This window comes from Schistocerca piceifrons, chromosome 4, assembly GCF_021461385.2.
Source record: "Schistocerca piceifrons isolate TAMUIC-IGC-003096 chromosome 4, iqSchPice1.1, whole genome shotgun sequence".
Classification (NCBI taxonomy): Eukaryota; Metazoa; Arthropoda; class Insecta; order Orthoptera; family Acrididae; genus Schistocerca; species Schistocerca piceifrons.
In genome coordinates, this window is record NC_060141.1 from 552,833,739 (window position 1) to 552,859,488 (window position 25,750).

Consider the following 25,750-nt stretch of genomic DNA (forward strand, 5'->3'; position numbering starts at 1 on the left):
GCACACACGTTGTTGCTCATGGGAATCTCGCAGAAAGCGAAAAGCAGGATCAAATGAAGAGATGTGATAGCAGTTGAAGCTTTATAGTAGGTTAGGTGAGCACTCAAATTTAGTGTCCAGGATCGGCAGGCGACGAACTTCGCAAGAAGCGCATCACACTCCTACCACGCGTGACTGCCGCCAGAATCTCCGGCCTGACCACACGCCACGGAGGTTTCCTCGCTGTTCTGCCCCAACTGACCGACTGCCTAGGCCCGGAAATGGTCAATGGACCAAATACATGTCGGCCGATGAGACGACCGACCGAACTTCCATCGGGCAGTTCAACTGTGTCGCCAGTGGTCGGCGAGCACTGGCTGTCTGCCCCTCACAGGCGCTCCATCCCGACTTCACTGCTGCTGCGTCCCGACTGAACTCCAGACACACAACGACCCAGAAATACTATCAGTCGCTCCAGAGACAGCACAACAGTGCACTTATCGATAAGCGCTGCTGCTACCGCTCACGGCAGATGATGCGGAAAGTTAGTAACGCCAGTAAATAGAATAAGAAAACAAGGTGGCAGTACCATAAGAGAAGATGACAAACAATAAACGGCATGAACACGGGCCGTGCACGGCTCATCATACTTTATAGTTTGGTTAAAAAATTAAACTTATTTATAAAGTCAGACCAGTTGACATACAAATGGTCAATAAACATAAGCACTGAACGCTCATATCCTGTCAGTGTCTTGCTTTTCTGTATGTTGCTTTATATGTTTTTACTATCAAAAAGGATAAGGCATATATTTTTTTAATAATGCTAAGGGATCGAAAACATTATGGTGAAATTAACATGGTTCTTCACAGTCAAAAATATCTGGATGATAAGAAACATGTGCAACAGGGAACTCTGTAGAAGAAAACAAAAAAAAAAAAAAATTGTAAACATATAATGGTTATAGAATGAAATTTTCACTCTGCAGCGGAGTGTGCGCTGATATGAAAACTCCTGGTACATTAAAACTGTGTGCCGGACCGAGACTCGAACTCGGGATCTTTTCCATTCGCGGGCAAGTGCTCTACCAACTCTTTTTTTTTTTTAAATCTCATGTTGTTCCCTTTCGTTCGTTGTATCTGCTCGGGGCGGACGTCGTAAGACATCCCGTTAAGTTCGTTGTTGATCGGTTAATTCAGTTTGTTTGTTTGTTTTTTTTTTTTTTTTTTTTTTTTCACAGAGGGCTGTTAACCCTCTGACCGAACACGCTGAGCTACCGTGCCGGCTGTCCAACTGAGCTATCCAAGCACGACTCACTCCCGTCCACACAGCTTTACTTCTGCCAGTACCTCGTCTCCTATCTTCCAAACTTTACAGAAGCTCTCCTGCGAACCTTGCAGAACTAGCACTCCTGAAAGAAAGGATATTGCGGAGACATGGCTTAGCCACAGCCTGGTAGAGTGCTTGTCCGCGAAAGGCAAAGGTCCCGAGTTCGAGTCTCGGTCCGGCACACAGGTTTAATCTGCCAGGAAGTTGCATATCAGCGCACACTCCGCTGCAGAGTGAAAATCTCATTCTGGAAACATCCCCCAGGCTGTGGCTAAGCCATGTCTCCGCAATATCCTTTCTTTCAGGAGTACTAGTTCTGTAAGGTTCGCAGAAGAGCTTCTGTAAAGTTTGGAAGGTAGGAGACTAGGTATTGGCAGAAGTAAAGCTGTGAGTACGGGGCGTGAGTCGTGCTTGGGTAGTTCAGTTGGTAGAGCACTTGCCCGCGAAAGGCAAAGGTCCCGAGTTCGAGACTCGGTCCGGCACACAGTTTTAATCTGCCAGGAAGTTTCATATAATGGTTCTTTTTATTGCTTGTGTTTTAATAATGATGCATCTATATATTATGAGTAAACAAGATAGATCGTTTCCTTTTGACTCTGTCATGTTATAGTATTAACCGGCTTCACCCTAGTGTTTAACGCGATCTCTGAATAAATATGGAGCCCTGCGTTCTCCAATTGGCGATGCCGGAGCTGTAGAAGGTCTTTTGGTGCGAGATAAAGTATTGCCTGACACTAGAATCGAACCTGTGAAATTTGACACAGGTAACGTGAAATAAAGCGCCTGATCAAACAGCATTTACTTAGAGCTACACAGGTAAATCAGGAAAAACTTAAATCAGGATAATCAGACAAGATCTGAACGGTCGCGTGTGAGGATGTTGCGTGTTTTCATTTTTGCCAGAATGTCATCAGCCAAATCATCAAGCATACCTATCAAATATCTTCACTGGTGACGAGACGCAGGCCTTTATGTCAATTTCATAAAAAAGAAATTGATAGCTGAACCCAAACAGAAAAACATCTCAAGCAAGGGTTTGTGCAAATCCTCAGAAGCTAATGTTGTGCATCTCATGGCATAAAGAATGTGTTCTGTGCTACGTACTGCATACCCTGGTTTGTACATCGCTGCTAGCATTTGTTGTGAAGAATTGAGACACCTCTCGGTCGCTATATAATCGAAAACGAACGGGATGACTGCAGCTAATGACAACATTGTATGGCAACGCCCGCCATCAGTTCGTAGATGATCCGAAAGAAGCTATGCCGAGCCTTAGTTGGGAAATAATCCGTCACTACCCTTATTCTTCTGTTCTTATGCTATAACATGTTTCCATTTTACGATACTTATCTAACAACTATCAAGAAAATCTATTTCCGGTCGAAAATGAGCTATAGAATTGGGTTAACAACACATTTAACTTTGCATCAGTCGGTTAAACGACAATGTAAAATGCTCTTATCGTAGCACGAAAAAAGGCAGAGTTAGGGGTGTAAGAGAAGCAACTACCTTTTAAACTTATCTGGCATGTTGGAAGAGGTGTAAAACAAAATGTCTTGACATATTTGCGATTTTATACTTATTGGTATTAGTACCCATGTCATATAATGCATCGTGTCAAGTGAAGTAACATGATACATGATGTCATATAGATAACATGACACATGCCATCGTATCATCCAACATGGCATTTGTAAAGTCGCGCAATATAATACAAGGAGTCATTAAAGTTTAGCTTGAATGCATCCCGCTTCGCAATACTTCCTATTATACAGTAGATGCACCCCCTACTTGGATACTTCCTGCTGCAGCTGTATCCCAGTCTCTAGAGGCTCTAGATTTGTGTTTGTTTATTCTTACACCCCACATCATATGTGTAACAGGGGGTGAAAGAGCTCACTGCGCTGGTGAAGTAGGGCTAATTGGTAAAGAAGCACGAAAATGCCAAGGTGTTTTGATTTATATATTTTTGAAGCTATCAGGTGGGACGAAAATCAAGTTCCCTTCTTGTACTCCGTAACTCCACCCAGCACATATTAGCTTCTTTTTTTATACAATAGGAGCATTATTTATTCCGGTTCCCAAATTTTACTCAACCAAAATTTTGACATTAGCCCGTCATAGCTTGGCAACTCATGTAGATTTTTGTCGACTCGAGCAACAAATGATCCGGTATAAGTTATTTTATTGACTTTATAATCATGTTGGTTATTTCATGGCAATGGATAAAGCTTTCGGAGAACAATGGGACGACCATTAATTACATATATTTGTCTACCTTCTTAGAATGTCTGGACCGATTCGCACCAGTCTCAAACACGTAAGTGGCGCGTAAAACTCGATGAAAACTTTTTTTTTCACGGTAAAACCCGCGTGAAGGAAGATGTTTGAAAGCGAGCTTTGAGTTTCATCGTAAGAATGCACTTTTTATTCATTTTATTCACCTTAAACCGTTTCCGACTATTCAATTCACGTAAGAACTAATATTACGTATTACATTTAGCTCGACTTTATACCATCAATTGCAGCGAAGGATATAGATTTCCGTATATAAACATTTAAAAGTGTGTGACATCGTGTCGACTATCGGGGGCAATCTGAACTGTTATATTATCATCGGATCTTGTAACATATTAAGAGAAGTTCAATATCTTTACAAACTTTCAAGTCACACCGTGATGTTGCGTCACTTTACAATATTTGTTACTTTTATTGTAAAGCGACGCAACGTCACTGTGTGTCTCGCAAGTTTATAAAGATCGTAAACCATGTGAACATATTACAAGATCCGATTCTGATAGCAGAGATAATCAACTTGGTTTTCTGAGAATAATATAAAGAACAAGTTTTGACTTTATCCATTTACCTATCTTCTTGCAAAGTTTGACGGTATTAGTACAAGTATAAAGTATAGTAGTGACACACTACAAAAACCTCCCAGAAAAACATGTCTTTTTTCACGTAACATCCAAAGGAAGCAAGGTCTGTAGTACAAAAAATAATAATAATAATAAATAAATAAATAAATCTTGGGCCAAATCTGAACCATATGTCCCGCTTCATTCCGGAGTTATTTGAGGGTGACTGTGTTTGCACGTAGAATCCGAACGAGAGTGTTTTTGCACGGAAAGCCCGAACGGTACACGTATAACTGGCGCCATTAGCTCAGCATTAATTTCAACACGGTTGAAAGCTTTTGCAAAAAGAATTAATCGATTTGCACAATTTGTCTGGGCGCAAGCTCCAGTTTGTCGTTCAAACCTTGCATAACATACTGTGGCAGAACTACAGAAGACAGATGTTCGAATGCCTAAACAAATAACAACTGGTCCTGGCTATACCAAAAACTTTTCACCGCATGATCCTAGCTCAAATAGGAGCCGAACACCAAACTGTGGCCATTTTCAAAATGTTTGTTACAGCGGTTCCATGCTGTTACATTCAGGTGTGACAACGACAAAGTATTTGAGCATTCTCAGAACGGTTCAGATATTATGAGAGAATATATTTTTGATGATTAATGTGTCTCTCTTAACTGCATCATTCGTGTTCAGTAGCCGCGCGGAGTGTCGGCGCGGCTAGGAGCGCCGTGTCACGGATCGCGCGGTCTCTCCCGCCAGAGATTCGAGTGCTCCCTCCGGCATGTGTGTGTGTGTGTGTGTGTGTGTGTGTGTGTGTGTGTGTTTTGTTCTTAGCATAAGTTAGTTTAATTAGTGTGTAAGTCTAGGGACCGACGACCTCAACAGTTTGGTCCTTAGGAATTCACACACATCTGTTGTTCGACAACCTAACAATAAACGCTGCAATGTACGAATTGTACTAGTACAAGAGTACCTGCCTGCGTAACCGAGGTCACTAATCCATGCCTGTGTGGTGGCACCCAGCTCGGTGGTGAGGTGGTTCGATTCCTGATGGTGGAAAATTACCAATACAATGTTTCAAAGTTTCAATACATGTCCTAGTTTGTCAGTCCCCTGTTGTTCGGGATTCTGTCACAGTTCTCCCATGAACGTAGTGCTCGTGTTGAAAAGGATGTAAGACAAGGATGAAGTCTTTCGATACTATTGTTCAGTCTATACATCGAAGAAGCAAAGACGAAAATAAAGGAAAGTTTTAAGAGAGGTATTCAGGGTGAAAGGATATCAATGATAAGATTCGCTGATGATGTCGCTGTCCTCGGTGAAAGCGAAGAAAAATTACAGGATTTGTTGAACAGTCTAATGAGTACGGAATATGTGGATTGAGAGTAAACGGCAAAACAAAGTAATGATAGGCAAAAGAAATGGGAATAGCGAGAAACTTAACATTAAAGTCGGTGGTCATGAAGTAGACGAAGTTAAGGATTTCTGCTAGCTTTGAAGCCAACTAGGGCGTGACTCACGAAGGAAGGAGGACGTAAAAGGCAGACGAGCACAGGGAAAAAGGCACTCCTGGCCAAGAAAAGTCTACCAGTATCAAATATAGCCGTCAGTTGTGGCCCAGCGGTTCTAGGCGCTTCAGTCTGGAACCGCGCGACCGCTGCGGTCGCAGGTTCGAATCCTGCCTCGGGCATGGATGTGTGTGATGCCCATAGGTTAGTTATGTTTAAGTAGTTCTAAGTTCTAGGGGACTGATGACCTCAGATGTTAAGTCCCGTAGTGCTCAGAGCCATTTACCAGTATCAAATATAGGTCATAATATGGGGAAGAGATTTCTGAACATGTACGTTTGGAAAACATAATTGTACAATAGTGAATCGCAGACAGTAGGAAATACGAAATAGAAAAGAATCGAAGTATCTGTGATGTGGTGTTACAGAAGAATGTCGATACATGGACTGACAAGGTAAAGAATGAGGAGTTCTCCGCAGAATCGGCGGGAAATGGAACTCTGAAAAACATTGACAAGCAGAAGAGACAGGGTAACAGGCCGTGTATTAATACATCATGGAATGGCCTCCACGTTACTAGACGGAGACTGATGACTCTAAAAGAGGTCACCTTGATATTGTGTGGATTCTTTGCTCAAAGTTCGATCAAGCTAGAGATCTGAAATACGTTAAACTCATTGAAGATTTTCTCTAATAATTAGACGTATGCGTCTTCGTCTCCATACTAATTCTACACGTGACCATATACTGTATGGTGGAGGGTACACTGTACCCCTACTTGTTATTTCCTTCCCTGTTCCACTCGCATATAAAGTGAGGGAAGGTGACTGTCCATATGCTCCGTAAGACCCCTAATTTCTCTTATCTTCGTGGTCCTAACGCAAAATGTCAGTTCTCTAAATTTTCGTAATTGGGTTTTCCGAAAAGAAAATCTTCTCTCAGTTACGTTTGAGTTCATGGAGCATTTCCTTAATGCTCGCTTGTTGATCGGACCTACAGGTAACAAATCTAGCAGAACGCTTCTGAAATTCTTCGATGTCTTTCTTTAATCCGACCTGATGAGAATCCCGAACACTCGAACAGCACTCAAGACACTGGTATTCTACACACATTTTCCGTCATAGGTGAGCAACACATTCCCAGACTTCTTCCAAGAAACCGAAATCGATCATTCGCCTTCCTTCCTATCGACATTGTGTGCTCGTTCCATCTTACAGCGCTCTGCAACATTACAGCTAGCTGCCAATAAAATTTTTGCGGATTTCTGACAGCATTGTCAATGTGTAAAACTACCGACGTTTCGGTCACTGTGGCAAGGGACCTCCTTCAGGGTGTTTTTCTTTTTAATGATGAATGAGAAAACTTTGTTTCTTATATACCCGCAAACATTGTTGTTATCTAATTCTGATAGGCTATGAAAGATGGAGAGAGATGTAGGAAGTTCTTTATTGGTGTTTTTGTTATTTCTTTTCATTGGTGGAAACCCGACGTTTTGATTGGTGTTTGCGTTACTGCTTGTGATTGGTGGAAATTGGCGAATGAAAAACCAGGCTGCAGTTGTGACGTGGTGTTGTTTTCCTGCTTTTTAGCGCCGGCTCAGGCTCACCAGTAATCTATGTACCTGCAGCCGCTGAGGTCTCCCGAGCGCCTGTGTGTATTGCTTTACGTGAGCTGTCGTCCCGTAACGCTGCCACTGCTGAGCGCCAAGACGTCGGAAGTCGATACCCGTCTTCCTGTTCATGTTGGCTGGCCGCTTGGCTATTTCTATTGCATCTCTTATCTTCCTCCTGGAAGTAAGAGGCTGTTTCGTCAGTACGCTAGCTTCACCAAAATCTGTTTGCCGCACCCACCCTGGTGTTCTGCTACCGCTGACTTGGTGTGTTTTTTTTTGTCGGATATATCTTTCGTGTTCAGATATCCGTGTGCTGATGGGCTGCCTCCGTGTGCTGATGGGCTGCCTCGTCTCACCTACATGCACTAGTCCACATTCGCATCTGGTTTCATAAACTCCAGTAGCATGTAGTTCGTCAACAGCATCTTTCGTAGTGCGAAGAACATCTTATATTCTATTGCTGCTTTGGAAAATCGGCTTGATACCTGCTTAACGGAGAATTTTGCCCACCTGTTCAGTGACATATTGAACATATGGTAAGAGAGAGATGTTTTGTGCTTCCGTCTGCTCTCCTCTATTGTCTTCTTTCTTTGTCACCATACTTTTATCTGTTGGTTTCATCCCATAACCATTGGCACCAAAAATGGACTTGAGGTTTTGTAGTTCACCCTTCAGAAGTTCGTTATCGCTGTTTCTGTGAGCCCTCTTGATTAAAGCGTGAAGGGCGGATTTCTTCTGCGTGGGGTGATGATGAGGCATGTAGGATCCTGTCAGTACTGGTTGGCTTCCTGTATACTCTATGGCCCACTTTAGCATCAGATTTTCCGTGTACTTCCACGTCGGGGAAAGGCAGCACCCCATTTTTTCTATCTCCATAGCGAACTGGATTCTGCTGTGCTGCTTGTTGAGTTTTTGGTGGAAATTTTGTAGCTCTTCCTCTCCATGTGGCCTGATAACGAAGGTATCATCAACATATCGGAGCCAACACTCTTGGCGCAATTGTGCGGACTGGAGCGCTGTTTCTTCAAATGCTTCCATGAAGATGCTTGCTGCAAAAGGCGAGATGGGTGCCCATACCTACACCATCTGTCTGTTCATAGAGTTCCCCTTTCCACCTGAAATAGGTGGTCGTTAAACAGTGTGCGACCGAACCGCCGAATCTTTCCATCAGTAAATGGGGTATGTTCTCAACTGACTCGGTTGTTTTAGCCCCCTCCACAGACGGAATGACCCGCTTCCTAATTCCGTATGTATAAAACCAATACGGACTTGTAGCTGTCACGCCTTTGCTCTTACTGCTACGCATTTTAACCGTAAATAGCTCAGTCCTAATGGTAAGAGGTAGTAGTGAATTCACGTTGTTAATATTTGAATACAGCATAGCTGTTACAAGCTCAGTTCACTTTTACTCCACTCCTACCCTCGCCATTGCACCACATTAACTATGTGCTACGTGGACCTTGCTAAATTCACTTGCGTTTTGATTTTGACCGTTACTCGCCAGTATTTACCTAATGATTAGCACACTCCTAACCAGACTACTTCCCAAAGAGCTGTGATGATTGAACGCGTTCGATCCACGGCCTACAGTGCCCTACAGTTCACACGGTAACACTGCCTACCTGACCCACTTAACTTGGTAGTGAGCTTATGTATCCAATCACCACTGCTAGCAGCAGTGGATAATCCTATCAGCACGACGAGAGCAGCAGACTTACCGTCGAATCCTCCTGAAAATACTTGTAACTACAGTCGCCAGCTCTGAAGGAGCAAAAGAATAAATCAATTTTTGGCTCGTTTCAAAGTGAAACGGCTTGAGTTGAATTTAAACTTAATTCTGAATATTACTATTTCTGATCATTCGAGGTGATTCTACAAAGCAAATACTCCTTCAGTTTCTGTGAGTTGGCTTGGTAATTACTACCAAGACTATTTATGCAACTTGGGTTAACAAAATTCTATCCTTCAATTTTATGTAATGATTTTGGATATTACTCTTTGGACAATTGATATAGAATTACTTAAGTGACTTTACTTGAAAGGTTACTCAGAAAAATTTAAGTAACTATAAATAGGCGACTCATTCTGGTGTGACCATTGCTCTTTTCAACATTCTTATACGCTAAAGTATTCTACAACAAAAAGAATTGTAAATGAGAGGCGATGGTGGCCTCAGTCTGATTTCACCATACTATGTTTGAGGTTACTACACTTTACAATGAACAATATGCGTCGTAATTTTACTCATTACTATATTCTGTCCTCTGTACTTGTATAAAAGAAAACTGGTATTCTTCTTTTACATTTATACAAAGTTCGAATTAACAATTGCAAGCAGTCTTGCCTTGGGTAGACGTGTCGGTGCTGGTGGTGAGATGCATGTGGCTAACGCAGCTCTTCACGCCTCATGCCCTTAATGGCGGCTGGAACTACGAGCCGTAGCACTCGTATAAGCTACTGCACGTCCGCCATAAAATCTGGGCGCAGGAACTCTTACAATCAGCCCCAGTGGCATAGAGGCGGCTTCGATAACCATTCGTCGTGTTTTACTCCACAAACGGCGACGATATTCGCCTCTTCGCTGTTGCACAATCACTTTTGTGTTAGCACAGTTACACACGTCCGATCACGTCAACACTCCCCAGGCCATTCCATTGTTCAGTCCCTGTGTCTCCAGCTACCCCTAGCTACGCTCGTATCACCAAGAGTGGGGGCGTTCCCCTACCACCTTTTCACTGAAATCATTTAGTATTTAAGAAAATTTATATTTTTTACCCTGGAGTAGTTCATACCAGTCATAATAATTTACTACTAGCGCTTTACAATATTAAATTATACAGTAATAACTTAAAATTACCAAGAAAAAGAATACATTTGACTCCGAGAGCTTAGTGCATTGTCTGACAGGTAGCGCTAATTCCCGGTTTCGCCAATAGATGGCATCAGGGTGCACTCCCTGGCAGCCTCACACCAGTGCGCCAGTTTCCGACGCGCGGGATCCAAATTACTGGCAGCCTACCCTCATTTCAGTTACGTTACAAGTGGCGCACTGGCACGCAGATATCGGGTGCCATGCGCTTCTCTAAGATGTTCATGGTATCTTGTACTGGTAAATTCGCGAATAAAGACTTCACGTTGAAGATAACAATTAACTCTGTCGCTGAGGTACACTTTTCTCTTAAAAGTTCTGTAAAATGCGTGTCCTTAACGTACGAATTTGTGTGGCTTACCAAATGTCGGAGCCTTGGACACAGCTCCTTTGCTATACTGTACCTCGGTGAATTAATTGTACTCACAATCGGTCGTAAAGGCCGCTTTATGGACCTTCCGTACACCGTATATCCCTGGTGTCTGTGAAACTTGTGGAATGATTCTTCTGGCCCTGTCAAAGTTCATTCTAGTTTTCTTTAGCAGTTCTTGCGTCGATTTGATTATCTTGACAGTCAGATCTCACTTAAACTTTTTATACATGGGTTCACTCCAATCATTTGTTGTAATACCAGTCCCGATAGCAGTGTGGTCAGCGTGACGGATTAGCTTACGGGCCTGGGTTCGATTCCCAGCTGGATCGGAGATTTTCTCCGCTCAGGGACTGGGTGTTACATTGTCTACATCATCATTTCATCCCCATCCGGTGCGTAGATCGCCCAATGTGGCGTCAAATGTAATAAGACGTGCACCAAGTCACGTGTTTATAATTGCAGCTAGCTATTTAATCGACGCGATTGTATCAAGCAACACACGACTAATACTGTATTTGACCACTGTAGGATTGTTTCCATACTCTTCTGCATTAAATTATTTAGAGCACGTTGTTATTCATCACTCCACATAGAAATTCTGTATTTTCCTACAGACACTCGACAACAACACTTCCTCCTGCGCTACAGCGTCGTCAGCAGTCAGTCAGAGACTGCTGCTCCCCCTACCTGTCATATCGTTCATGTATACTGGGAACAAGTGTGATACTATTCCCCGTCTCTGGGGCACTTTCAGCTGCCTGGGCTCTATTGTTTAAAACTTCTGAGAGCCACTCAAGTATTTGAGAAGCGATTGTGTATGCTCGGGCGTTGCATGATCAATCGCGTTTTTTCGAGTCATAGAGTTCAAACAAATGTAAATGAGAGTTCCCTATTATTATTTTGCAGATGGTATTAATCCCATTTAAACCTTCGTTACCAGATACTGTCTGAATCCTGCACTTTGAAATATACGGGTTTCTAAAGTGATTACGTTACATATTTTCAGAGATGATGGAGAAAGGTAAATGTATCTACGGGACGTAAGAGATACTGGTCCGGAAACGATCGAGTCGAAATTTACGACGCGCGTTTAATAAGTAATGCAACACTTTTTTTCTGAAAGCAGGTTAATTTTATTCAGGATTCCAGTACACCATATAATTACCCCTCTTTTGACCGCGAAACCCTATTTTTCAATATAATCTCGGTATAGCATGGCGGCCTTGCACCACGTTACTGAGACGGCCAGTATGCCCGCATAGTACCATTCTACTGGGCGACGTCGGAGCCAACGTGTCGCTGCGTCGGTAACCTCCCCGTTATGCACGTATTGCTTCCGCGGAGTGCATCCTTGATTGGAGAAAACAGATGGAAGTTGGAAGAGGCGAGATGCGGACTCCGCGGTTAATGAGGAAGAACAGTCCAATGTCGTTCTGTGAGCTCCGCCGGGTGCACAGACTTGTATGACGCTACTTGTGCAGTGGTGTTTGATTGTGATCTGTCAAGCATCTCAAATTTGAGTGCCCGCGCGTTCCAACATTGCAGGAGTCAGCTGTGGGCGGCTGCCCGGCACATGCAGTACCGAACAGGTTTGCGCGAACTTGTTGTGATGTCAGACGCCTCGCCCACTGACTCACCGTGCTTTTGTTCACTGCCAAGACTCCGTAGACATTCTACAAGCGCCTGTTCATATGTGCGATGTCTAATTATCCGCCGAAAGAAACTCAATAGCAGCTCTCTGCTTGGAACGCACCTCCGTTACAGAAGCCATTTGAACGCTACTTACAGTGCCACGAAATATCAGAACTCCATCAAGCTATAGGGACTGAATCGGGAATATTCTACGATGTACGAGAACAAATTTCTCATTTTTTCAAACAAACCTGGCAGAGGAAGAATGGTGTTGGATTACTTATTGAACGCCCCTCTTATAAGAGAAAATCATTCTGGTACCTCTGGCAATGGAGCTCTTCCATTGAAAGCTCCCATACTTTGGAAGGTGCTAGTATCGTCCTAATCAAGGAAAAAATGTCCAAGTATCCATGGGCTCTAAAATGTATGTGTTAACTTCACTACTGTGTAATACACTTCTTCTACTGAACAACTTCTCAAAGCTCTTAAGGTATGTTTTATAGATCCCATCTCTGCTGGACTTCTTTTGTATAGGTCCTTACTACAAGGAAAGGAAAGAGCTTTCAGTAGGTGAGACACACTGCCAGAGGTATCAGAACGATATTCGCTTATAACTTTCTACTCGTTGGTGTCCGGGCGAGGGTCCCCTACCTCAGGTTACCCTTCTCCATCATCCCTGAAAACTTATATCATTATGGAATCGCCATGGATTTAGAAATGGAACACACATTTAATTAGGATCTGTGAATTACAATACTTCATACTAATAAAAAAGCACTTCGTCTTCAGGCCACAAGTGGCCCATCGGGACCATCCGACCGCCGTGTCATCCTCATATGAGGATGCGGATAGGAGGTGTGTGTGGTCAGCACACCGCTCTCCTGGTCGATACGATGGTTTTCTTTGACCGGAGGCGCTACTATTCGGTCGAGTAGCTGATCAATTGTTATCACGAGGCTGAGTTCAACCCGAAAAATGGCAACAGCGCATGTTGGCCTGGATGGTCACCCATCCAGGGGCCGGCCACCCCCGACAGCGCTTAGCATCGGTGATCTCACGGGAACCGGTGTATCCACTGCGGCAAGGCCGTTGCGTCATACTAATAGAACTGTATAATATAAGAAACTAGAGCACTTGCATCCAAGTACCCTGAGACGACAAAGGCTATGGGATACTTCCTAAATCGTGTCGGACCACCTTCTGCCCTCTGTATTGTATCACTCGACATATCATGGACTCGACAACTCGTGGAAAGACCCCTGCAGAAATAATTAGTCATGCTGCCGCTATAACTGTCATTAATTACGAAAGTGTTGCCGGTGCAGGATATTGTGCACGAACTGGCCTCTCGATTATGTCCCATAAATATTCTGTTGGGTTGATGTGGAGCGATCTGGATTACCAAATGATTCGCTCAAAAATCCTGAATGTTCTTGGAAGCTATCGGGAACAGTTGTGGTCCGGTGACGTGGGGCATTTTCATCCATAAAAATTCCATCTCTGTTTAGGGAACGTAAAGTCCATGATGGCTGCAAATGGTCTCCATGTAGCCGAACATAACTATTTCCAGTCAATAATCGATTCAGTTGTACCAGAGGATCCAGTCCATTCCATGTAAAAACAGCCATCATTATGGCGCCCACATCAGCTTGCACAGTGCCTTGGCTCCATGGCTTTTGTAGGGTATGTGTCACACTCGACTCCTATCATCAGCTCTTACCAAATGAAACTGTGACTCTTCTGACCAGGTCAATTGTTTTCCAGGCGTCTAGTGTCCAACGAGATGGTCACCAGCCCAGAAGAGGCGCTGCAGCCGATGTCGTGCTATCAGGAAACGCATTCCCGTAGGCCGTCCGCTGGCATAGCCCATTAATGCCAAATTTCACAGCACTGTCCTAACGTATACGTTTGTCGTATGACCCACACTGATTTCTGTGGTTATGTCCTACAGTTTTTTTGTCAGCTAACAAGGGAAGGCCGCCAATTGTGAAATTCAGATTGGATTCATACTGCGCATAATAAAAGCTCATGGCCAGAGGTGTAATGTGGCAAAGCACCAAGATGCACTTCTCAGCCGTTGTCGAGAAAATCGACAGTGAAAAGAAACCGTTGCGGTGAAATACTCTCTACGATTAATAATTTTCTACAGCGTCGTGGCGCAGCGGTAAGCGCTCGGGTTCGTAATCCGAAGGTCGCATATATATATACTATTAATGAATTGCTTATGCATCCTGGTGAAGGCGGATCGCTCTCCAATTGTACCGCCTCCATTCTTCCGTTTGTTTAACAGGGTGTACCAAAGCTCTCACGTACGCACTGATTTTCGACGATGTTATAAATTGCGCTAGGGACCGCATCTACCTTCTTTCGAAGTCAGCACGCAACTACGCTGTTATGCGGCTCGTTTCGGCCCATTCAACATCTGTCCTTCAAGTGTAACGAGCTAGTAACGGAGTTTATATTTCATACTTGCCACAGCGAATTTGTGTTCGTGGGGTCTCTATTCTAATTCGAACGTTTGACTTACACTATACGTATTCGTTTCGGAATATCGCTTCTACGTCTTCCGTTAACTATACGTGGTTAACATTATGAAGACAATTAATAACATTTGTGAAATACAACTTTGTTTGCGGAAAACATTATTATATGGATAATTGTTGCAACTGATTGCCGGGAATTATATATATATATATATGTGTGTGTATATATATATATATATATATATATATATATATATATATATATATATATATATACACACATTTGAATTTCAAAAATCAAATACTAAAAAAAAAAAAATTGCGTGGGGCGAGATTCGATCCGGCGACCTTCGGATTACAAACCCGAGCGCTTACCGCTGCGCCACGACGCTGTGGAAAATTATTAATCATAGAGAGTATTTCACCGCAATGGTTTCTTTTAACTGTCGATTTTCTCGACAACGGCTGAGAAGTGCATCTTGGTGCTTTGCCACATTACACCTCTGGCCATGAGCTTTTATTATGCGCAGTATGAATCCAATCTGAATTTCACAATTGGCGGCCTCCCCTTGTAAGTGAAGACCGTCGGCCACTGCGTTGCCCATGGAGAGGTAGTGCTGTGGCCCTCTCCACTAGACATCACGGTGCCTAGAGGATGAGCAACCAAACTGACAGCCGGCAGCCGCGGGTTGCCCGCTTCCCAGGCACACCGAAGCACTACACAACCGACAGGCAATATTGATGAATGGCCACAACAACAACAACAACAACAACAAAGCAAAGACACCAGCGGCCACCAGGGGCCACTACCGGCCCAAATAAACATAAGGAAGAGGTCGCTGCAGATCCCGGAACTATTTTCATACGTCAAACCACGTGATGAAAAATAGTTCTGAGGTACTCATCCGTCGAAGCTCTATGAAGGCCGGCGCTCGGCCGCACATCGGCAGTTCATTAACCGCCAGCAGACGTGGGTAGCTGCCGCCCCGGCAGCCCAGCTTGGATCTTCTCACTGATCTCTGGATTAGGCTTGGTATATCGGAGAAGTCTCTGGCGAAGACTAGTAGCAAATTATTTCAGTTGTTTTCTATATTATTCTTGTATGTAGTTGTGATTCGAAGACGGATCACTGTTTTACATTGGTGTTATACTTGGAGAATTTGTTTTGTTTAATTCAACAGTCCAATAAATTGTTTTCGGACTTTGATAGTTAGTTTCTTCTGCTTACGCCGACATATCAGGTAGTGCCTGAAATTTGGTATTCTTGGCAAACTCTTCACACTGTGTACCATAAAATGTTGGATTCTGTACCGATTTCCGAAATAAAATGTCTTATGCATCTGGCTGTAACAACAGTTCCACTTTCAAAGACTGTTACTCCCCATCTTGTGGTCGTAATGACATCGGAAACATTTTCACCTGAGTCATTTGAGTACAAATGGTAGGTCCGCCGTTGCACTGCCCTTTTATAGCTTGTGTACGCGATACTACCGCAATATCTATATGTGCACATCGCCTATGTGTGGTGTACGTACTGTAAGACCTTCGGTACACACACCATCAGATTATTTGACTTGTCACTCTAACGAAATAGGCGAGTGTCAGCAATATCTCTCGTGGTCTTATCGAGGCGTGTTCATCTTCTGCCGTTAGGTCAGAAGATAAAAATGCCATTTGCACGCTTAGAGTAGCAGATTGATGGTGACCAAAAATTGACAGTCTGAAGTTCTTTTGGTCTTGGTACGTTAATCTTATTCTCACGTATCTCTGATACTTCACAAAAGTGTCTATACATTTATCTTCATGGCTATGTGCAGGGATATGGTAATCTTATTAGGTGCAGACTGAAACTTGACTGTAGACTGGCACAGACAGGTGCAGATAAATGCAGACTGGTGCAGATAAATGCAGACCGACTAATCGGAGGTTTGTACACTCGTTACGATGACTTTTGCCAGTTCAGTACGTGAACTACGGCCTTACAAATGGTAAGCGAAGGTCCCCCAACACTAGACAGAGAGCATTTGCAGTCGTTAGGTGACCCGTGACGTGTATGAAAAGGTCCATAAACTCGACACATACCATTTGTCTTCGTTACCATTTGTAATTCAAGAGAACATGTGCGCGTACTACGATACATGAGAGTGGTTTTCCTCGACTGCGGAGGTCGCCAGCTGCTCCACAGTGGATCGCAATCTGCCTGGGAGGGCGGTCTCCGCTGGCGCGGAATGGCAACTGCGGAGGAGCAGCCGCTATCGCAGGAATCAACAGGCGGGCGGTCCCCGTAACGTAGCCGGCTGCTGTTTATAGGGGCCGCCATCTGCGACTGCGGCGCCAGCCGGCAGAGACGTGAGATAGCAGTTGGCAGACCCATCTCCCGAAGCGGGTGCGACCGCCCCACCGGCGACAGGTGTGACCCAGATAACGCGCAGCCATATGTCTCTGCAGCAAGATGGAGTTCTTCATTGCTCAACCAGACTGTTTCTCAGATGTATCTTCCTTTCCACGAATGTTGCAGACTGACACTTCCGTGAAAAGCACTCAGTACCTCTCACGAGGAGAACACAGGGAACCATCTTTCTTGTAGTTCATTGGATTTATGGGAGTTCAGAACGCAAACATCATTCCCCAAAGCAAGTGAATGCACTTTCAGAAAATCTGGGGAAAATCGGCTTAGAAGTTTTACAACTTCTTCAGTCAGCCCGGCCGACAAGTGCGAGAATTATCGCACTATCAGCTTAACACTTCACGCAGCCGTGTTCCTGACAAGAACAGTGAACATAATATGGTAAAGAAAAGTGAGTATGTGGTAGACGACGAACAATGTGGCTTTAGCAAATATATAGCCAACAGAGAGGCAAATTTGACGTTGCGGCTGATAATGGAAGTAAGACTGAAGACAAATCATGACACGTTAGTAAGATTTCTTGACCTGGAAAAAGCGTTCGACAGTCCCAAATGATGTAAGACGTACGATTTTCTCAGATGAATAGGGGAAAGGTATACGGAAAGACGGGTAATGTACAATATTGACAAGAACCAAGAGTGAACAATAAGACTGGTAGACCAAGAACGAAGTAGTCTTTCACCATTGCTACTCACTCTATACATCGAAGAAGCAATGACAGAACTTAAAAAAAAGTGAAGAATGGGACTAAAATTCAAGATGAAATGATATCAGTGATAAGATTTACTGATCTAGTTGTTGTTCTCAGTGAAAGTGAAAAAGAATTACAGAATCTGCTCGATGCAATGATCAGTCTAATGAGAGATTAAACCGAAGAAAGGCGAAACTAATGAGAAGTAGCAGAAAAGAGAGGAACGAGATACTTAGCATCAGAGCTGATGACCGCGAAGTACACAAAGTTAACGAGTTCTTTTACATAGATAATAAAATAACCCCTGTCGGACGAAGCAAGTAGGGCTTAAAAAACAGACAAGCACTGGCAAAAAGACAAGTTCTGGCCAAGAGAAGTGTACTAGTATAAAACCCAGGCCTGCCTTTGAGGAAGACATTGCCAAGAACATACGTTTGAGGCACAGTACTGTATGGTAGTAAAACATGGACGGCGGGGAAACCAGAAGAGAATCGAAGGATCTGACATGCGGTGCTACAGTCCAAGGCTCAAAATTACGTCGACTCGTAAGGTAAGGAATCAGGAGTTTCTATGGAGAACTGCAAGGAAAGGAACATAAGGAGAACACCGACAAGAAGAAGGGCCAGGATGATAGGATGTGTTTTAAGACATCAGGGAATAACCTTTATGCTACTACAATGAGCTGTGTATATATCCGGCATATAATTGAGGGCATAGGTTGCAACAACTGCTACTCTGAGGTGCAGAGGTTGGCACAGGAGAGGAATTCGTGGCGGCCACATTAAACCAGTCAGATGACTGATGACTCAAAAACAAATAGCTCTGTAGTAGAATGCTCACGTGACACGTAGGCGATCTGGGCAAGGAATTTTTTTAAACAAATTTGCATTTTCTACAAGCCTTTCCGTGAAGAATAAAATACATAAAGATAGAAAAATCCTTGCTGTAGTGAACGAAACACACTCAGAAAACTTTAAAGTCAGTTTTATCGAGACTTTTTACACTTTCATTGAGCGCTTTGTGATACTGATATTTGAGTTGTAAACATCACAAAATTACATTCCCGGGTGGCCTCCTCGTCAGTGATTGTCTTTTACATCTGCTAGCTTAGTTCGACGGCTGTTTCCGAGACAGGTAGGTCAATAACACATCCATGCGACGCTGGATTCGCATGAGACTCCAAAAATGGTCCTCAATTACAAGCATACTAGCGAACATCTTGACCAGGCCACAGTAAAATAATATTTCAGGGCAATACTAAGCATCCATCTGAAATCGGAAGATTTACGGCAGGCGAGCACAAGAATATTACTTGAAATGTATTCGCAGTTACGAATACGGGCAACCATAAGCTGTATAACTGAATCACGACACTGAAAATCTTTACCGGACCGAGATTCGAGCCCGCTTATGTCGCCATAACCGCCTTGGCTATCCGTTCGAGACTCACACGCCAGACATGAACCTCCATATGTCATAGTTCCTGTGGGACAGCTTGTAAACGTCCGCACATTAGGTAATTCCCATACCAGGGAGGACATTTTGATTGAAAGTCGCTGCCTGGTGTCGGCGGATAAATACGATGTTCAAGCATGTCCAAAAGAACATTGTGTCATTCTTCTTAAGAACACAGGCACTTCAATACCGAGTAGAAGACATATTTGTCCGCGGGATTCTAGGAACAGCTGTGGATTTATAAGAAACAACAAGCAAGATGGTATTGCGACCAAGTTACATTGTTCTGGATTTTGGAGTCCTTTTCACATGAGCATGACGATAGTTTTTTAAAACTAAACTCCGCACGAACAGACCATGAAGGCCCAACGGTACATACCGGTCGCCGTGTCATCCTCAGCCCACAGGCGTCAATGGATGTCGATATGGAGGGGCTTGTGATCAGCATACCGCTCATCCGGCTGTATGTCAATTTACGAGACCGGAGCCAATCTCAATCGAATAGCTCCACAGTTTGCCTCACAAGGGTTGAGTGCAACCCGCTTGCCAAGAGCGCTCAACAGACTGAATAGTCACCCATCCAAGCGCTAGCCTAGCCTGGCGGCACTTAACTGTGGAGATCTGACGGGAACCGGTGTTACCATTGCGTCAAGGCCTTGGTACGATATTTCCTTACATCGAAGATATTCAGAGGCGAGCAGCTAGTATTGAAGTAAATCAGTGTAACCCTTACGCTCTGAGATGACAAGAGTCATGGGATGGCGATATGCACATACACACATGGCAGTAGTATCGCGTACACAAGAATATAAAAGGGCAGTGCACGGAGGAGCTATCATTCGTACTCAGGTAATTCATGTGAAAGGGTTTTCTGACATGATTATGGCCACACGACGGGAATTAAAAGACTTCGAACATGGCAGAGAACACTGGCGTTTGCCTAGAGTTGTCAGTCGTAACTACCAAATAACAACGTTCTATGTATGAAAATTAATATGTTCATAATGCTCAATTATGTATTAGCTGATTAGCCATTGTTCTGGCAGGATGTCTGCATGTGTTGTTTGGCTCCTTTATACCATTTTTTACAGAAACCGTTCGCAGCTCTTGGTCTTGCCGTATCGTTCTCGCTTCCCGCGTACGGGGTTCCGGGTTCAATTCCCGGCGGGGTCAGGGATATTTCCTGCCTCGAGATGACTGGGTGTTATTGTGTCGTCTTCATCATCATCATTCACCCCCATTACGGTGGGAGGAAGGCAATGCCAAACCACCTCCGCTAGGACCTTGCCTAGTACGGCGGTGCGGATCTCCTCGGAGTGGACCTCATCATCATTACAGAAACTTTGAACCACATGCGCGCATTTAGGATCTGTTCTTTTACTAATAGATCCATCATCGTGTTAAATATAACTCTTGGTTTTGTTTTAGGGCCACAGCTAATTTCTGCATGCATCTTACTGATGACACTCGCAGATAATGCGATAGTTATAAGTATGTACCATTTTTTATCTTAGATTTTTAAAACTTCGTGAGCTTTTGGCTCTTAAGTTTAATATTCTATCTGACTTCTACTTATTTGTGGTATACTTTTCTGTACGGCCTTCGGATGTGCCTGAAACTGGTCTTGAAAATAAAATTACTTTTATGCTACTGGTTGCTGATAATTTCGATATGCGTTGAAGATGGAGCCAGTGATTCTGTTCAGAGTGTTACGACAGAGTTTGATCTTTTTAATTTGACCTTTTACGGCATAAATAGGAAGGTAGAGTTGAGGGTGTGTTACTGTGAACAGTTCAGTGACCCGGTTGTTCTAATCAGAATCGACAGCAGACCAACACCGACAACGATAGTTCAGGTATACATGCCGACGTCGCAAGCTGAAGATGAACAGATAAAGTGTATGAGGATATTGAAAGGGTAATGCAGTATGTAAAGGGGGACGAAAATCTAATAGTCATGGGCGACTGGAATGCAGTTGTAGGGGAAGGAGTAGTAGAAAAGGTTACAGGAGAATATGGCCTTGGGACAAGGAATGAAAGAGGAGAAAGACTGAGTTCTGTAAAGAGTTTCAGCTAGTAATAGCGAATACCCTCTTCAAGAATCACAAGGGGAGGAGGTATACTTGGAAAAGTCCGGGAGATACGGGAAGATTTCAATTAGATTACATCATGGTCAGACAGAGATTCCGAAATCAGATACTGGATTGTAAGGCGTACCCAGGAGCAGATATAGACTCAGATCACAATATAGTAGTGATGAAGAGTAGGCTGAAGTTCAAGACATTAGTCAGGAAGAATCAATACGCAAAGAAGTGGGATACGGAAGTACTGAGGAATGACGAGATACGTTTGAAGTTCTCTAACGCTATAGATACAGCAATAAGGAGTAGCGCATTAGGCCGTACAGTTGAAGAGGAATGGACATCTATAAAAAGGGCCATCACAGAAGTTGGGAAGGAAAACATAGGTACAAAGAAGGTAGCTGCGAAGAAACCATGGGTAACAGAAGAAATACTTCAGTTGATTGATGAAAGGAGGAAGTACAAACATGTTCCGGGAAAATCAGGAATACAGAAATACAAGTCGCTGAGGAATGAAATAAATAGGAAGTGCAGGGAAGCTAAGACGAAATGGCTGCAGCAAAAATGTGAAGACATCGAAAAAAATATGATTGTCGGAAGAACAGACTCAGCATACAGGAAAGTCAAAACAACCTTTGGTAACATTAAAAGCAACGGTGGTAACATTAAGAGTGCAACGGGAATTCCACTGTTAAATGCAGAGGAGAGAGCAGATAGGTGGAAAGAATATATTGAAAGCCTCTATGAGGGTGAAGATTTGTCTGATGTGATAGAAGAAGAAACAGGAGTCGATTTAGAAGAGATAGGGGATCCAGTATTAGAATCGGAATTTAAAAGAGCTTTGGAGGACTTACGGTCAAATAAGGCACGAGGGGTAGATAACATTCCATCAGAATTTCTAAAATCATTGGGGGAAGTGACAACAAAACGACTATTCACATTGGTGTGTAGAATATATGAGTCTGGCGACATACCATCTGACTTTCGGAAAAGCATCATCCACACAATTCAATTCCGAAGACGGCAAGAGCTGACAAGTGCGAGAATTATAGCACAATCAGCTTAACAGCTCTTGCATCGAAGCTGCTTACAAGAATAATATACAGAAGAATGGAAAAGAAAATTGAGAATGCGCTAGGTGACGATCAGTTTGGCTTTAGGAAAAGTAAAGGGACGAGAGAGGCAATTCTGACGTTACGGCTAATAATGGTAGCAAGGCTAAAGAAAAATCAAGACACTTTCATAGGATTTGTTGACCTGGAAAAAGCGTTCGACAATATAAAATGGTGCAAGCTGTTCGAGATTCTCAAAAAAGTAGGGGTAAGCTATAGGGAGAGACAGGTCATATACAATATGTACAACAACCAAGAGGGAATAATAAGAGTGGACGATCAAGAACCAAGTGCTCGTATTAAGAAGGGTGGAAGACAAGGCTGTAGCCTTTCGCCCCTACTCTTCAATCTGTACATCGAGGAAGCAATGATGGAAATAAAAGAAAGGTTCAGGAGTGGAATTAAAATACAAGGTGAAAGGATATTAATTATACGATTCGCTGATGACACTGCTATCCTGAGTGAAAGTGAAGAAGAATTAAATGATCTGCTGAACGGAATGAACAGTCTAATGAGTACACAGTATGGTTTGAGAGTAAATCGGAGAAAGACGAAGGTAATGAGAAGTAGTAGAGATGAGAACAGCGAGAAACTCAACATCAGGATTGATGGTCACGAAGTCAATGAAGTTAAGGAATCCTGCTATCCAGGCAGTAAAATAACCAATGACGGACGGAGCAAGGAGGACATCAAAAGCAGACTCGCTATGGCAAAAAAGGCATTTCTGGCCAAGAGAAATATCAAATACCGTCCTTAATTTGAGGAAGAAATTTCTGAGGATGTACGTCTGGAGTACAGCATTGTATGGTAGTGAAACATGGACTGTGGGAAAACCGGAACAGAAGAGAATCGAAGCATTTGAGTTGTGGTGCTATAGACGAATGTTGAAAATTAGGTGGACTGATAAAGTAAGGAATGAGGAGGTTCTACGCAGAATCGGAGAGGAAAGGAATATATGGAAAACACTGATAAGGAGAAGGGACAGGATGATAGGACATCTGCTAAGACATGAGGGAATGACTTCCATGGTACTAGAGGGAGCTGTAGAGGGCAAAAACTGTAGAGGAAGACAGAGATTAGAATACGTCAAGCAAATAATTGAGGACGTAGGTTGCAAGTGCTACTGTGAGATGAAGAGGTTAGCACAGGAAAGGAATTCGTGGCGGGCCGCATCAATCCAGTCAGTAGATTGATAACCAAAAAAAAAAAAAAGGCGTTAAATAAAGTTGGAGTGAAACTTTTGGACTTTACGTTAAAATAACGTCAACTAACTGGGAAACGAAAATGTACAACAGGACCAAAAAACTAAAAAAAAACTAAACTAAACTTTGCGTGAATAGGCCATGAAGACCCAACGTGTCCGACTGGCCGCCGTCTCATCTTCAGTCCATAGGCGTCACTGGATGCGGATATGGAGAGGCACGCGGTCAGCACAACACTCTCCCGGCCGTATGTCAGTTTACGAGACTGAAGCCGCTATTTCTCAGTCAAACAGCTCCTCAGTTTGCCTCACACGGTCTGCGCTACGCTTGCCAACATTGCTCGGCAGACCGGATGGTCACCGTCCAAGTTCTAGCCCAACAGCGCTTAACTTCGGTGATCTGACGGGGACCCGGTGTTACCACTACGGCAAGCCTGTTGGCTTACAGCAGGACCAAAACCAGCCTTTATTGATGATGGATATACACCTGGTACAAACAACAACGTTCAGTCAGAGGAGTTCTTTTTGAATGAATCGAGCTGCTGGCCGCAGCGGATAATTTGAACACAAATTAGGTGTAGAATTTCACAGAATAGTTTATGTAGCTATTAATTCGATTACTATATACACTGCTATATAAACTGTATGTTACGTTGCTCATTATAGATCAGAGAATATTTATGTTATATGGCACTGATTCTGATTTAAAGTAACTATTCGAAGAGCCAGATTATGACAAAGAACGTCGCATAATCACTTCAGTTTCCCCACTGCTATCTCTGAACTGACAAGACAGTTGACAGGATACATTTGAGTCTATGAGCATAACAGCACTGGCTCACTCCCGCCAGCGATATTCGCCCCGCCAGCCACTCTGAGAACAAAGCCAGCCGGCGGCGCTTCTGCTCTTGGAGGCGGCGGGCGCTCCACTCATTACGGGGGTGGCGAGATAAGGCTAAGCAGACAAACAACAACCGCCAGCCCGCTGCCGTCGCCGGGCTCTGGTCTGCCCGGCGAGGGGTGGAAGCCGTAAGAAGGGAGGAAGGTGAGATCACAGCAGCCGCGCACCTCGACTCTTCCCCCGTACCCTCACTCAGCGTCATTACCGCCACCCGGTTACCTCCGGTCGTTATCCTCAGATTGCTCGCAGACGCCATCACCACCACCACCACCACCACCACCACCGGCACCTCGGCAACTTCTCGGCTAAGCCCGTCTGAGCTTGCAGTAAAACCTCCTTTCTGTGCACCCGTAACGACCCAGGTGAGGATTCCACAAACAACTTCTGAGAGGAATCCTTTTACTGTTTCATTATGCGGTTAAAAACGGACTTTCACACTATCAAAATTACTGACAAACGTGCATTTCATCGCATTACCGTTCGCAGTATCGATAAATTACCCTAGAGGGTAATTTGGGATCCTACATTAAGCTCTTCGATGATGATGCTCTTGTGTGGTTGGCTATTATAGTTACGAACGAAAAATCGAATAAAGGGCAATTAAACAAGCTAACAATCCTAATTACGTTAGGTCGAATAGTTTTCCCGATACTGTGAATTACGACTTAGTACATTAACACCCTATAACAGAGTCTCTGAGGATCCAAACAGTAGCCATACTCTTGAGGACAAATACTTTACCAAGTGTTCCACATGGCCACGGTTAATTCGGAGGCAGGCTTCAGCACGCGTGCTCATCTATGCCCGTACTAGTGCAAAAATCTCAGAAGTCTTCGCGAACGCGTTGGCAGCCATCACAGTGCTTTTCCGGAGTTCATAGAATCCTCCAACATGGCTAGAATACACGATAGCTTCGAAGTATTTTCACGCAAAAAAATCCAATGGGCTCTACTCTGGGTACGCTAGGTCGTGATACTGACGAGCTGCGACCGATAAACTTTTTGTCAAAGAATCTTGCTACGTATCCCCGAACAGCCTCATGAAACTGTACCCGAACATCATCGCTCTTGTACCAAATAGACATCCATTCATTGTAAGCAACATCATCCAAATACACATTAACAATGTCGAAACACTCACATGACAGCACTTGTAGATATACGGGATAGGCAAAGTAATGTGAACACACGTACATACTTAGGAATTGTTTATTAATAACGGGTTTGCCCGTAATATAGCTACCATTCTGTTTGGAAT

At 43.6% G+C, this 25,750-nt stretch overlaps 1 protein-coding gene across 1 annotated transcript in view; it reads left to right on the plus strand.

Moving 5' to 3' along the window:
• LOC124796000 overlaps positions 1–25,750 on the plus strand; it is a 145,539-nt gene that overhangs the window by 56,008 nt on the left and 63,781 nt on the right. The window contains exon 3 of the mRNA XM_047260082.1: positions 24,444–24,621. Coding sequence (XP_047116038.1) covers positions 24,444–24,621 — 178 coding nt within the window. The remainder of the gene's footprint in view (positions 1–24,443; positions 24,622–25,750) is intronic.